At 44.3% G+C, this 14,731-nt stretch overlaps 1 gene segment (V, D, J or C); it reads left to right on the forward strand.

Annotated features, from left to right (window-relative positions):
* The first annotated feature begins 215 nt into the window (after positions 1–215).
* Positions 216–12,367, forward strand: LOC118992905 (immunoglobulin heavy variable 3-23-like). The segment is given in 4 exon segments: positions 216–357; positions 459–769; positions 10,238–10,290; positions 12,253–12,367. Coding segments are annotated over 4 exon segments (525 nt in total).
* Positions 12,368–14,731: the final 2,364 nt, after the last annotated feature.

The raw sequence follows: 14,731 nt of genomic DNA on the forward strand, positions 1-14,731 counted from the left end.
GCTCTTGGTGAGTTCATTACTGGTGGATTTCAGAGGCATAACTCATTTTGAATCCCTCTTTTTTAATGAGAATTTACTCTCCTAGGTCATGCACCATCTCCACCCTTCAACATATCACACTCTGAAACCATGTAGTTCATGTCAGTGTCCAACACCAGAGCTCCCTATATAGCAGGAAGGCATGCAAATGGTGCCCCCTATGCTCATGAAAAGCAGCCCAGCCCTGAGCCTGCAGCTCTGGGACAGGAGACCAGCCCAGGTTTCCCAGGTGTTTCCAGTCCCTGCTCAGGACAGAACACAGACCACTCACCATGGACTTTGGGCTCAGTTGGATTTTCCTTGTTGCTGTTTTAAAAGGTAATTTATGGAGAATATGAGACACTGAGCATGTGAGTGGACATGACTGAGAGAAACAGTGGGAAGTGACAATTTCCTGACCAACATCTTTGTGTTTTCAGGTGTCCAGTGTGATGTGCAGCTGGTGGAGTCTGGGGGAGGCTTAGTGAAGCCTGGGGGTTCCCTCAAACTCTCCTGCCTGGCGTCTGGATTCACCTTCAGTAGCTACGGCATGCACTGGGTCCGCCAGGCTCCAGGGAAGGGGCTGGAGTGGGTCGCATTCATTAGTAAGAGTGGTGGTAGCACATACTACGCGGACTCTGTGAAGGGCCGATTCACCATCTCCAGAGACAATGGCAAGAACATGCTTTACCTGCAAATGAACAACCTGAGAGTCGAGGACACGGCAGTGTATTACTGTTCGAGTGACACAGTGAGGGGAACTCAGTGTGAGCCCCGACATAAACTTCCATGTAGGAGACACAAATGCTGGCCCATAGGGAGCGCTCAGGACACCAGGGGGCGCTCAGGTCATAATGAGCACGGTTACCAGCTTGGGAGCAGCTCCAGATGCAGTTTAAGGAAGGGCTTGTTTCCTGCCAGGTGTGGGGTTGACTCTCCACACAGCAGTTTCCCTCTGGTAGCCTCCCTCTCTTCATGCTTCTGTGTGGACCTCTTCAGTATCTGAATTACAGAGGCTTGTTGTCATAGGAAGAAAACGTTCTCACATGTTTAATGTTGAGGAGTCACATGCATTTGTTTTCTCTTATTCTAATGGAAACATCAATGAATCAATAAACCTCCTGACCCAAATCAGCTGAATTCAACCAGAGGCTCTGCTGGACCCAACAAGGAGCCCATCTCCACACATCTCAGAGTCCAAGCTGATCAGCAGCAGGTCACATGCATGCTGGACAGTGGGCACCAGAGTTGTAGGAACACAGTCCCAGAAGGAAAAAAAACAGGGGTGATCGTCATTGACTTAATTCCACATCCATGACATCAATAACAGTTGACATCATATGGACGTAGAGGGACCCGCACCACACCATGTTGTGGATGTCCAGGGTGATGATGTCACACGGACAGAAGGACTGTGGAATGTTTGTTCCTTCACTGAGGAACCTGTTGAGAGCAGGGAAGACTTTTCTGTGATCCAGGAATTGCTGCATCTCATCAGATCCAGTGTGGTCCAGGCTTTATTGTTCATCCCTGAGCAGGATCCTTTATTGTTCATCCTTTGTGTGGTTTCCTTCTTCCACCTGCATCAAACTAGGGAGAATTCCCCCTTCCACATCAGATTCCCTACATGTGTTTGCAGGGGGAGTAAGAGAGGTGAACCTAAATATGTCAGCATCAAACATCAAACACTAGATCCTGGCTCTTTATTTCACTGAGCAACTAAGAAGTATGAGTGAGAACAGAGAGCCACCTGTAATTATGGATAGAAAAACGAATTTATTTATAGAAAATTAGAATAGCAGTTATACACATGCAGTAAGGTAGGAAATAAGAAATGACATGAACATCTTTGCTCAAAGTGCAGGTTGGAAACTTTGCACTCTACAAGTTCATCTGCTTGTTCTGAAGGGTTTGGGTCTACTTTCAAATGTGAGAAGCACCCACAGATTTATGGAGATCCTCTACTCACATTTATGGGGAGCTCTATTGAAGTAGCCTTCAAAATAGGTGGAATCCTGATTGATCCATTTGTTGGTGCTATGAGCTGGTGTTAGTGTCACTCAAAGACTCACACAATAAAACCCGAAGCTCATGTGGTGGTGTTAGGACATGGAGCCTTCGGACAAGTGATGGTCCCAGGTTGGAGCTCTAATGAATGTGATCACATCCTTTATAACAGAAGACAGAAGAAGCTCCTGTGTCCCATCCACCCTTTGAGATTACAGCAAACAGCCATTAGGGAGGGGCTCCTACCAGCCATCAAAAGTGCTGGCATATCCTCCTGGATTTTTCACATCCAGATCTGTGAGAAATAAATTTCTGTTGTTCATCAATCTCGTAGTCAACAGTACTATGTCACAACACCCAGAATGGGTTAGGGTTTTAGTGTAACATGACCATAAGGACTGACTCTCTAGGGTTTCACTGCCACATCTGTTGTGAAAAGTAGAGCATGAATGTTATTGCAGTGATGTCTGAGGGTAATTTTTCTCAGTTCATTTTTTGAAAGGCAAACTTTTCTGGTGGTAGGTTATGGGATTCTCCTAAACAGATGTAACAGGAAGGCAGTATTTGAAGTGGGTATAATCCATGATAACTTTTATTACTTACCACATCAGCATGGAGTGAGATTCAGCTTCCACTGGAGGTAAAATCTATAAACTCAGGGTAACTGCACAAATTCTTACTGTCGCCATGTTGCAGGAACATGACTGATGAGCTCATGAAGGTATAGAGTGAACAACACTCAGGAGGAGGTTTGGCCAAGAGAGTTTCAGGGTTCACTTAGGTTTTATCAGTTTAACTAAGCCTGCCATTTTAAAAAAATTCCCAGAGACCGTATATAATAATGACATGTGGCATTTGGATCATAGCAGCAACTTACAGGATAATGACTGGTGTACTGCGTTCTCATGGGGCATTTGATGTGACTGTCAGGAAGCCTTTGTGGGAGGAGGAGGAAGAAACTGAGTGCAGAAAGTGTACAGAACAGGCAAAATTCTCTGCACATCTTTCTTCCTTCTTCCCACGGACTTTTACCACAATGGTGGAGTCTCAGTGCATGGATGCACAATGGGCAGAGGTTCTGTCTTGAAGAAACAAGACAGAAGCCCTTGTAGTGCCCACTGTCCTTAGCCAGGGTGGCTGATGATGGGGGTGAGCCTCTCTATGTGTGTTGACACATGGGCGAGGTCACACAGGGCATTTATTTGCTCAGAGCTGAAGATCATGAAACACTGTGCATGTGGAATGTTGCCCTAGATTAAATTGTGTTAAAATGACTGAAGGTAGAAATTAGCAACAACAAGAATAACTCTGCAGGACACAGACTAACCAGCCTCTTAGAAAACTCCCACTACCATGAGGAAACTTGTCCCTCTGAGTCGAGAGTGGGCCCTCATCTATGGACTTCAGTTTTCTGTCCCAAAGTGGAGGAGTGTTGTAGACCGCTCTGCCTGGTTTTAGGAATTGTATCTGTACCCCTTGTGACTAAGGGCAAGGGATGACCTTTGGAATGCTAGCCACAGGAGACAAAGCTTGTCTTTGGTAGCAAATGCTGCCTCAGTTTCCTCTCTCTGCCCCCAAAGCTTGGTCGGAAGTCAATGACAAGTAAGAACCCTCACAGCAGAGGGCAACCTAAGCCAGACTCCATCACTTCGGAGGCCTTCATGGAAGGACTCGGGGGGCTGCAACAAAAAGCAGTGAACTCCCCCCTGGCTTTGTCAAAGCCCAAGTCCCCACATCCTCTGGGAGAAGTGCTTCCTGGCTCTAATCCCGTTAAGCCTGAATACCTGTTGGGGAGAGGTGCAGCTCCTTGCCTTGCTAGAGTGTGTCCTGGGGAAAAATCTGGCATCACAAATACTTGATAATAAACCTGTGAAATCTGCTCTGCTAAGAATGCTTTCATTGATATGATAAGGGTCTGAGAGGAAATGAGTATGTCTCCCAAAGTTTCTGCAACTCTCTTTCTGACAGACACTGACTGTTACTAAGCCCTCAGATCTCTTTGAAAAGTTATCTACTATTTGATCCTTGCCACCCTGTATTCCTGTGTATTACAACCCAATAAAAGGCTATGGAACTGGGGTCTTGGCCTTCTTCTCCTTGGAGAAACTGGCTGCTGCTGGCCTTTGTCTTCCCTGAGAAGCTGGCCACAGCCCACTCCTCCTCCCCAAGCAGATCATGTCATGTCTCAGCCATATTCAGTCTCCATCCGTGGCACCTGGGGGGACTCGCAAGGAAGTCACCCCCATAGAGGAGCACATGCAAATTGGCACTCCATGTGCTGATATGCCCAGCCCTATCACTGTCCCTGACTTTTAGGAAGAGAAGCCCCAGCTTCTCTGAAGTTTGCAGTCACTGCAGCAATTAACCTAGAGGAAGCTCCATGCTGTTTCTGATGAGCTGGACACTTGCTCTGGAGCTTCTGAATGGTGACATTATGAAGAAAGGGAGGCTTAAGTATGGGTCCACTCCTAAGAAGAGTGTTTGCTGCAGGCTTGTGATATCATTTTCAGCTGATGGAGTCTGGGGGCACCTGAGAGAGCCTGGATGTCTCTGAGACTCTCCTGTAAAGGTTGTTGATTCAGTTTCAGTGACTACTGTATAAATTGGATCCACCAGCTTCCAGGAGAAGGACTGGGGTGGGTAGGTTTAATTAGAAACAAAGCTAACAGTCACACAAGAGAATATGCTACATCTGGGAAAGGCAGATTCACCATCTCAAGAAATTGATTCTAAAAACACTGCCTATCTGCAAATGAACAGACTTAGAGCTGAGGCCATGGCCTTGCAGTATTGTAAGGGAGACATTGGGAGGGAAACTCACTGTGACCCCAGAACAAACCTCCCTGCAGTAGAGGCTGTGACCGTCAAGGGGTGGTGAGTGTTCCTGGACACAGGGAAACCATTGGATCAGTTGCAGGAGGAGATTTTGACTGGTTTTCTGTTTGGTTTATTTTTTCTGTAACAGTTTCTCTCATGCAGCCTCTCTGGGTTGATGTTCTGTGCTCACCTTTGAATTTTCAGATTAAAAATGTCTGTTGTAAACACAGACAACCTTCCCTCATGTGCAAAAGACAGTCTTTTTCACACACACTTGTGCCCAATTCCAATAAGAATTCAAACCTTCTGAACTTTGCTTAATCTAACTACAGACTCTGCTGGACACAAGTGTATATATACTACAGTCACACACAGTTCAGTGCCCAAGACGGCTACCAACAGGGCTTATGCATATTGGAAAGGAGTCACCAGAGGCATTTGGCCACAATGCCAGGGAGCAACAATACCCAGTGGTGATGATCATTGACTTGGTATCATGATCACAACACCAGACATAGGTGACACCACATAGAGGTAGAGGTACCCACCAAGGTTGGTGCGGATGTCTAGGATGATTACAAACACACATCAAAGGGATATGAAATGTGTATCACACACATATGTGACATCTCTTGAAGAACAAGAAAGGCCCTTAAGCAAGGTAAACGTGCTTTGGTTGAGCCAGGGCCTTTGTTTTCTTGAGGTGGTGGAGGAGGGGGACTGCTTACAGAGATCATGTGGTTTCAATCTCCCAGGGACATTAAAAGAGGAGACCCAGACTCTCTATCAGATTTCTTGTGTGAGGCAGAGGAAGAAGAGAGAGCAATGAGAGTTCATTTGACAGCAGTCACACTACCTATTTCATTTAACAACCATAAAAATTGAACAAAAATGAGATAAGGGTCATTATGTGTGAACAACAAACATGCCCACAGAAAATGGAAAGAACAATTTTAAGAAAGTGATTGATATCGATAATTGATTATGGTGGTAGTGGTGGTGATGATCCTGCACTATTTTCCCTATAAGTGTTGAGAGATATTATAAATGGAGCCCTAAAGAATTATGCAGCTTGTTGAACCCTGGTGTTACCAGATGAGTAATGATCTGAGAGCTGTCTAACTCCTCATTCCCTGGACCTGTGACACTGTGACCACACGTAGCAGTGACACTGTAAAATGTGAATGTGGGTAACAAGGAATCCCCTTTCCACCTGTTTTCAATGGCATGTTCCTTATTTCTCTTGATCTCTACCTGCAGAATCTTTAACATTTGTATTTATAACAAACTTCTTTTTCCAAGATGATATAAACTATCTGTATCATGCTCTGTACTTCTTTTTTAATCCTCTCTTAAAAGACTTTAAATACATATATCTAGTAAACTGTGTCATGAAAATAAGGCTTATTTCTCTATGTGACTCAAACTAAGTCCAGCATCCTTCCTTTACCCAGTTCCAAAGAGTCTGCTCTAGTCCCTATGTCTGCTATAACCAATGAATATGAACAACTGAGGCTATTTTCTAGAGTTCTTTGTAAAATAACCCAACAAAATGCATTTAAATATCTATACATTAAATTTTGTTAAAATTAAATAATAAGTTTGCCCCAACCATCATCCATTAAACCAATAAGTAGCTACATGTATACATTATAAATGTGTTTCCAAGTCACATGCCTGATGGAAGAAAGTGTTTATTATACCTTAAGAAAGTCATCTGTTGTATGGGAGAGCCCATCACCCTCCAACTACAGAGACCATCACCAGAAACAGGGCTGAGGGAGGCTAAGAGAGAGGGTTACCTGTCAGATTAGAAGGTCCCATTTCTGTGATCAAATATATGCTAGGAATTCCCTTCATCTCCCTTCCTCTGAACATCAACATCACCGACAATGGTAGACTTAGAAAACAGGTGAGTTAATCAGCTGCCATAATATTTTGACACATGAAGAATACTGAGTTGTATGCATATATAATCAACATTCTCACTTCTCATCTTCTATGCATGTGGAAATGTGAGTGTTTCTGATGTGACTAGTTTGGAGTTTCTGCAGTGTGTTATAGGCTTGCAGCAGGGAAGAGCTTGCACAGGGTTCTGTAGCCACAGTCACACTTCAACCTTAAGAATCTAGAATGCCCCAGTTGCCTATGTTTGAGAGGTAGTTTCTCAGAACAAGAAGCAGTCATGAATGAAGAGAAATGTGCCTTTGAGAATGAATCTGATTTACTTTTTATTTTATACACCAAAGGATAACATTATTCTCTCATAGCTACAGAGTACATCCTCCATGGTCTGTGGGGCACACAGCTCCTCCTCACCTGTGTCTGAGGTATGTGTGGAAGGTAGAGCTCTGCTCTAGCAGAAGATGATACTGCTGGGTTTTGTGTACCTAGTGACAGTCTCACAGGATGAGTATCTCAGATGTCAGACATGGGTCTATAGGATGGAGGTGCCTGCACGTGACTAACAGGGATTTATGTTCCTTGTCTCTAGTATCCTGTCCCAGCTGCAGCTGCAGGAGTCAGGCCCAGGACTGGTGAATTCCTCCCTCACCTGCACTGTCTCTGGATTTTCTTTTCTTTTCTTTAAAGATTTTATTTATTTATCTTTAGAGGGGAAGAGTAGGAGAGAGAGAGAGAGAGAACATCAATGTATGGTTGCCTCTCATGGGTTCCCTGCTGGGAACTGGCCTGCAACCCAGGCATGTGCCCTAACTGGGAATCGAACTGTGATCCCCTGGTTCACAGGTCCGCATTCAATCCACTGAGGCACACCAGCCTGTCTCTGGATTTTCTTTAATGAGATATTCTGTGCTCTGGACTCACCAGGCTCCAAGGAAGGGTGTGTGGTGGTTTGGTGCTATAAAGAGTGGTGGAAACACAAAGTCTAAGCCAAAGTTGATATCTCAACTCAGCATCGCTAGAAACACTTTCAGGGTCCAAGTTTATTTAACACTTGGCAGACTGAGAACCGAGGGCATAGCTATATACTACTGTGTGCAACACACAGTGAGGGGAAGTCAGTTTGAGCCCAGACTCAAACCTCCCTGAAGGAAATAGAAGGGCTTGGTTGCAGGGGTCACTCAGGAAACCAGGAGGCACACAGTTCCCACCAATCATGGAGAAAACCCATAGGGGCAGCTATGTTCTTTGACAGTTAAAAAACGCGCCTTCTTTTGGAACAGGAGTTTTCTCTCAAAACTCTCAGCTTGAACCGGGCACACTTCTTCCCTCTTCTCTGTGAATCTATTTCCTCAGATTCTCACTGCAGACAATACATAAGGAGGTGACACTGTCCACTTGCAGATGTCATATGGGCATGACTGTGGATCTCTCCTTCACTAAGTCACTCTATGTCCTGTTATTCTTTCTTGACAAAAGTGAATCACACTTGCATGTAAAATTATATTTGACCTGAGTCCTTTACATACCTGTAGGCATGTTTGCTTTACAAGAACAAATTCTATGTTCATAAACATATATATGCAAATATTTAAACCTCTTTATTTTTATTAGAATCTATAAACATCCCAGATGACGTTTGAATTTTAAAATAAGCAAACTAGAGAGCATCCATGAATGTAATTCTATTCAGTAGGGACTGTGGGGGCAACTTCTCGCGAGTCCCCTCAGCTGCCACTGACAAAAGTGAATGTGGCCGAGACATGATGAGATCCTTTTAGTGAGGAGAGGTGAGCTATGGCCAGTTTCTCCGGGGAGAAAAAGGCCTCGAGCCCCCTGCTTCATAGCGTTTTATTGGGTTGTAATACACAGGAATACAGGGCGGCAAAGATCAAACAGTAGATAACTTTTCAAAGAAATCTGAGGGCTTCAGAGTCTGAGTCAGTGTCTGTCAAGAAGAGAGTTGAAGAAACTTTGGGAGACATACTCATTTCCTCTTGGACTCTTATCATATCAATGGAAGCATTCTTCTTAGCAGAGAAGATTTCACAGGTTTATCAGGAAATCTTTGTGATACCAGATTTTTCCCCAGAACACGCTCTAGCAAGGCAAGGAGCTGCACCTCTCCCCAAAAGGTATTCAGGCTTAAGGGGTTTAGAGCCAGGAAGCACAGCTCCCAGAGAACATGGGGACTTGGGCTGTGTCAAAGCCGGGGGAGGGGTGAGAGTCTGTTGCTCTTTGTTGCAGGCCCCCGAGTCCTTCCATAAAGGCCTCCCAAGTGATGGAGTCTGGCTTAGGTTGCCCTCTGCTGTGAGGGGTCTTACCTGTCATTGACTTCCGACCAAGCTTTGGGGGCAGAGAGAGGAAACTGAGGCAGCATTTGCTACCACAGACAAGCTTTGTCTCCTGTGGTTTGAATTCCAAAGGTCATCCCTCGCCCTTAGCTATAAGGGGTACAGATACAATTCCTAAAACCAGGCAGAGCAGTCTACAACAAGGGGCAATAATGGTTAGCTGATACAGACATCAATGCAGGTGACTCTCAAGGATCACTCAATGTGGAAGTAGTAAAGCTCAGAGACTACAAAGTGCTATGTACTGGTGCTCACATGGCCAACCCAGAGAAGTGACTGGCTGGGCTTCCTTTCACTTTCCTGTTTCCAGGTGGGAAGCAACAGTAAGTGAAGTCTGATGGTTCCCTGGTTCTCAGCGGGTCCTGATAAATGGACAGCTCCACACAGAGAAACAAACACCTCCAGACTCTTGTGAATGCAGTATCCATGACCAGTTCCAATGTTGTCCTGACAGGAGCTGTCTCCCCCAGTAGCCTTCATCTGTGGTCCTCCCACATTTGCAGGACTCCAGGGCAGCTGAAACTCCTCTAATTCCTGTCACCTGCAAAGGCCTCCCAATACACCCAGGCCTTCAGCGCCTCCATATGTTGAAGGAACTGACATCATCTTCATGGGAATAGATATGGAACTCTACCTGAAGGATGATTCCCAGCCTTCCCCCTGACAGAGATCTGAGGCAGGTAGTTCACCTGCTGGTGGGGNGTGACAGTCTCACAGGATGAGTATCTCAGATGTCAGACATGGGTCTATAGGATGGAGGTGCCTGCACGTGACTAACAGGGATTTATGTTCCTTGTCTCTAGTGCCCTGTCCCAGCTGCAGCTGCAGGAGTCAGGCCCAGGACTGGTGAATTCCTCCCTCACCTGCACCGTCTCTGGATTTTCTTTTCTTTTCTTTAAAGATTTTATTTATTTATCTTTAGAGGGGAAGAGTAGGGGAGAGAGAGAGAGAAGGAGAGAGAGAGAGAGAGAGAGAGAGAGAGAGAGAGAACATCAATGTATGGTTGCCTCTCATGGGTTCCCTGCTGGGAACTGGCCTGCAACCCAGGCATGTGCCCTAACTGGGAATCGAACTGTGATCCTCTGGTTCACAGGCCCGCATTCAATCCACTGAGCCACACCAGCCAGGGCTGTCTCTAGATTTTCTTTAATGAGATATTCTGTGCTCTGGACTCACCAGGCTCCAAGAAAGGGTGTGTGGTGGTTTGGTGCTATAAAGAGTGGTGGAAACACAAAGTCTAAGCCAAAATTGATATCTCAACTCAGCATCGCTAGAGACACTTTCAGGGTCCAAGTTTATTTAACACTTGGCAGACTGAGAACCGAGGGCATAGCTATATACTACTGTGTGCAACACACAGTGAGGGGAAGTCAGTTTGAGCCCAGACTCAAACCTCCCTGAAGGAAATAGAAGGGCTTGGTTGCAGGGGTCACTCAGGAAACCAGGAGGCACACAGTTCCCACCAATCATGGAGAAAACCCATAGGGGCAGCTATGTTCTTTGACAGTTAAAAAATGTACCTTCTTTTGGAGCAGGAGTTTTCTCTCAAAACTCTCAGCTTGAACCAGGCACACTTCTTCCCTCTTCTCTGTGAATCTATTTCCTCAGATTCTCACTGCAGACAATACATAAGGAGGTGACACTGTCCACTTGCAGATGTTATATGGGCATGACTGTGGATCTCTCCTTCACTAAGTCACTCTATGCCCTGTTACTCTTTCTTGACAAAAGTGAATCACACTTGCATGTAAAATTATATTTGACCTGAGTTCTTTACATACCTGTAGGCATGTTTGCTTTACAAGAACAAATTCTATGTTCATAAACATATATATGCAAATATTTAAACCTCTTTATTTTCATTAGAATCTATAAACATCCCAGATGACATTATAATTTTAAAATAAGCAAACTAGAGAGCATCCATGAATGTAATTCTATTCAGTAGGGACTGTGGGGGCAACTTCTTGCGAGTCCCCTCAGGTGCCACAGACAGAAGTGAATGTGGCCGAGACATGGTGAGATCCTTTTAGTGAGGAGAGGTGAGTTGTGGCCAGTTACTCTGCGGAGAAAAAGGCCTCGAGCCCCCTGCTCCATAGCGTTTTATTGGGTTGTAATACACAGGAATACAGGGCGGCAAGGATCAAACAGTAGATAACTTTTCAAAGAAATCTGAGGGCTTCAGAGTCTGAGTCAGGGTCTGTCAAGAAGAGAGTTGAAGAAACTTTGGGAGACATACTCATTTCCCCTCAGACCCTTATCATATCAATGAAAGCGTTCTTCTTAGCAAAGCAGATTTCACAGGTTTATCATCAAGTCTTTGTGATGCCAGATTTTTCCCCAGGACATGCTCTAGCAAGGCAAGGAGCTGCACCTCTCCCCAACAGGTATTCAGGCTTAAGGGGTTTAGAGCCAGGAAGCACTTCTCCCAGAGAACATGGGGACTCAGGCTATGTCAAAGCTGGGGGGGGGCGAGAGTCCATTGCTCTTTGTTGCAGCCCCCCGAGTCCTTCCATGAAGGCCTCCGAAGTGATGGAGTCTGGCTTAGGTTGCCCTCTGCTGTGAGGGGTTTTACCTGTCATTGACTTCCGACCAAGCTTTGGGGGCAGAGAGAGGAAACTGAGGCAGCATTTGCTACCACAGACAAGTTTTGTCTCCTGTGGTTTGAATTCCAAAGCTCATCCCTCGCCCTTAGCTATAAGGGGTACAGATACAATTCCTAAAACCAGGCAGAACGGTCTACAACAAGGGGCAATAATGGTTAGCTGATACAGACATCAATGCAGGTGACTCTCAAGGATCACTCAATGTGGAAGTAGTAAGGCTCAGAGACTACAAAGTGCTATGTCCTGGTGCTCACATGGCCAACCCAGAGAAGTGACTGGCTGGGCTTCCTTTCACTTTCCTGTTCCCAGGTGGGAAGCGGCAGTAAGTGAAGACTGATGGTTCCCTGGTTCTCAGCGGGTCCTGATAAATGGACAGCTCCACACAGAGAAACAAACACCTCCAGACTCTTGTGAATGCAGTGTCCATGACCAGTTCCAATGTTGTCCTGACAGGAGCTGTCTCCCCCAGTAGCCTTCATCTGTGGTCCTCCCACATTTGCAGGACTCCAGGGCAGCTGAAACTCCTCTAATTCCTGTCACCTGCAAAGGCCTCCCAATACACCCAGGCCTTCAGCGCCTCCATATGTTGAAGGAACTGACATCATCTTCATGGGAATAGATATGGAACTCTACCTGAAGTATGATTCCCAGCCTTCCCCCTGACAGAGATCTGAGGCAGGTAGTTCACCTGCTGGTGGGGGAAAAGATAGGTGCTCTCCACACTCAGTAAGGAGCTGAGTGTCAGATCTGATTACATGGTAGCTAGTGACTCCATGACCACCTGTCCTGGTGTGTGAACCCTGCCAGCAAGTCAGGATGATGCAGTCAGGGAACCAGTGTTTCAGTGGTGCTGTGTCCAGGACAAGGCCACCATCCTAGCAGTGGGGTTGATTGGACAGACTGAATCCTGTCAATAGGTGGCACCTGCCTGGAGCTCAACCTCAGCAGGGTGAATGAAGGACACTGAAGTCTTCTCTGGAAAGTGGGCCTTGTGACCAGAAGGTGGCACCTTGAAATCTGTGCTTTTTTTTTTTTTTTTTTTTTTTTAGGATTTCCCCTCTACTCTCTTTTCCTTATGCTTTGGTATTGCAAAGTTTAGATTGCACAAAATTAAGTTTTGATTCTTGTATTAAAATGATTGCTTGTGTTGTGTGATAACTCTATAGTCATTGAGCATATCTGAGTGTTTTTTACAAAATCAGTAATTTTGAAAATTCTTATTCAATTAAAATAATATTTTCAAATTAAAATGTAGAGCCCTGGCTGGTGCAGCTCAGTGGATTGAGCGTGGGCCTTTGAACCACATGATCGCCGTTCGATTCCCAGTCAGGGCACATGCCTGGGTTGCAGGCCAGTTCCCAGTAGGGGACTCACGAGAGGCAACCATACATTGATATTTCTCTTCTTCTCTCCTTCCCTTCCCCTCTAAAGGTAAATAAATAAAATCTAATAAAAATGTAGGGGTAGATGCTTCCTTCAAGTTATTAAGTATTTGATAGATATAAGAAAATGCATATGGTGAATTTTCTTATATCTATGAATTTTTGTATATCTAAGTAACACTCTGATTAATAGTTGCATTTCTTTACAGCCTTACCAACTTGTGTCTGCTGACATTTAAAGTTTTCTTAGTGTGATGGTGTTAAATAGTGTCTCCTTGGGCCTTAACTGCACTTCTCTGTCACCAATTGTTTATATGTTTACTGGTTACATGTATTTCTTCTCCCATGGAAATCCTTTTCATATCTTTTGCCTTTTCCCCCCTCAGGAATAGTGGTCTTCCCAGCCTCCTCCCCAATGGGGTATATATTCAGGATTAATTAAATATGTTCAAAATATTTTCTCTAAGATTATGGACTTTTGTTTTACTTTCTTTATATTGTTTTATATTTTAATATTGTTGAATGTATATTTGTCATTTGGTTAGTGCTTTTTCCATCCAGTTTGTTATGATCATATTTTATGACCCACTGAATGCTGTATGAAACATTCTCTATAGGGTATTTACATCTACTTTGCTAAGTGAGATTGAAATTTTCTTATAATCTGGCTGGGTTTTGCTATCAATGTTAGAATCTTCTTTCTGTTCTCTGAAAACATGTGAATAAATACAATAATTTACTCCTTACATATCTGAGACTACTAAAGCTATCTGTGACTAGATCTGCTTTGTGGATAAAATTTAAACTTGAAATCTAATTCCTTTAATGGTAATAGACTATTTAGGTTTTCAGTTTCTTCTTGAATCACTTTGGTAAATTGTGTATTTCTATAAATATCAACATTTATTGTAAATTTTATGATGCATTGGCATGAAAATTGTACTAGTTTTGTAGGCTGAAATCAGAAATTAGCACAAACTTTAGTGGCTTAAGAAACAGAAATTTACTTTCTTACACTGTGGAAGCTTTAAGTTCCAGATAAGGTATTTTTCTTTTCAACTTTATTTATTTATTTATTTATTTATTTATTTAAGTCTGTGCTCTTGAACACACCTGTCTTTAATACACTTGCTGCACTAGGATGGAAAAGAGAGCGTTGTGCCTTTGTGTATGTTGTCCAGCTGTTCCCACTGTTGCCATCTTTTCTGGAGTAAATTCTTGTTCATTGTCTATGTTCCAGTAGGATCATCCCCAGCCATGGTAGGACCTTTAAAAGCACTTTCTTCATTCTGATTCTGACAGAAGCACTTATAGCTCTTCATACCATCACACTGGAGTTGAAATTTTGTCTGTCCTTTTGTGTTGTGGTGAGAACTCCACATGAGATCTACTCTTGTCACAAACCAAATACACATGTTGCTTAATAACCCCAGGTGCAGTGAGGGGCACCCAGTCTCTGGAACCTAACCACCCTGCATCACAGGATGCTTCTTCCTGGAAAGGAATCTTCCCCTGCTCCTCCCACCAGCCCAGGGAACCCACAATGGTGCCTTCTGCTGTGGCTTCTAACTGACTGCAATTCCCACTGTATGAGGAACCATTTGCTGTTTGCTTAACTGTGCTTGTGTCACTTCACTCAGCATGA

This window comes from Sturnira hondurensis, unplaced genomic scaffold (assembly GCF_014824575.4).
Source record: "Sturnira hondurensis isolate 20B ecotype Veracruz unplaced genomic scaffold, ASM1482457v3 Scaffold0008457, whole genome shotgun sequence".
Taxonomy (NCBI): domain Eukaryota; kingdom Metazoa; phylum Chordata; class Mammalia; order Chiroptera; family Phyllostomidae; genus Sturnira; species Sturnira hondurensis.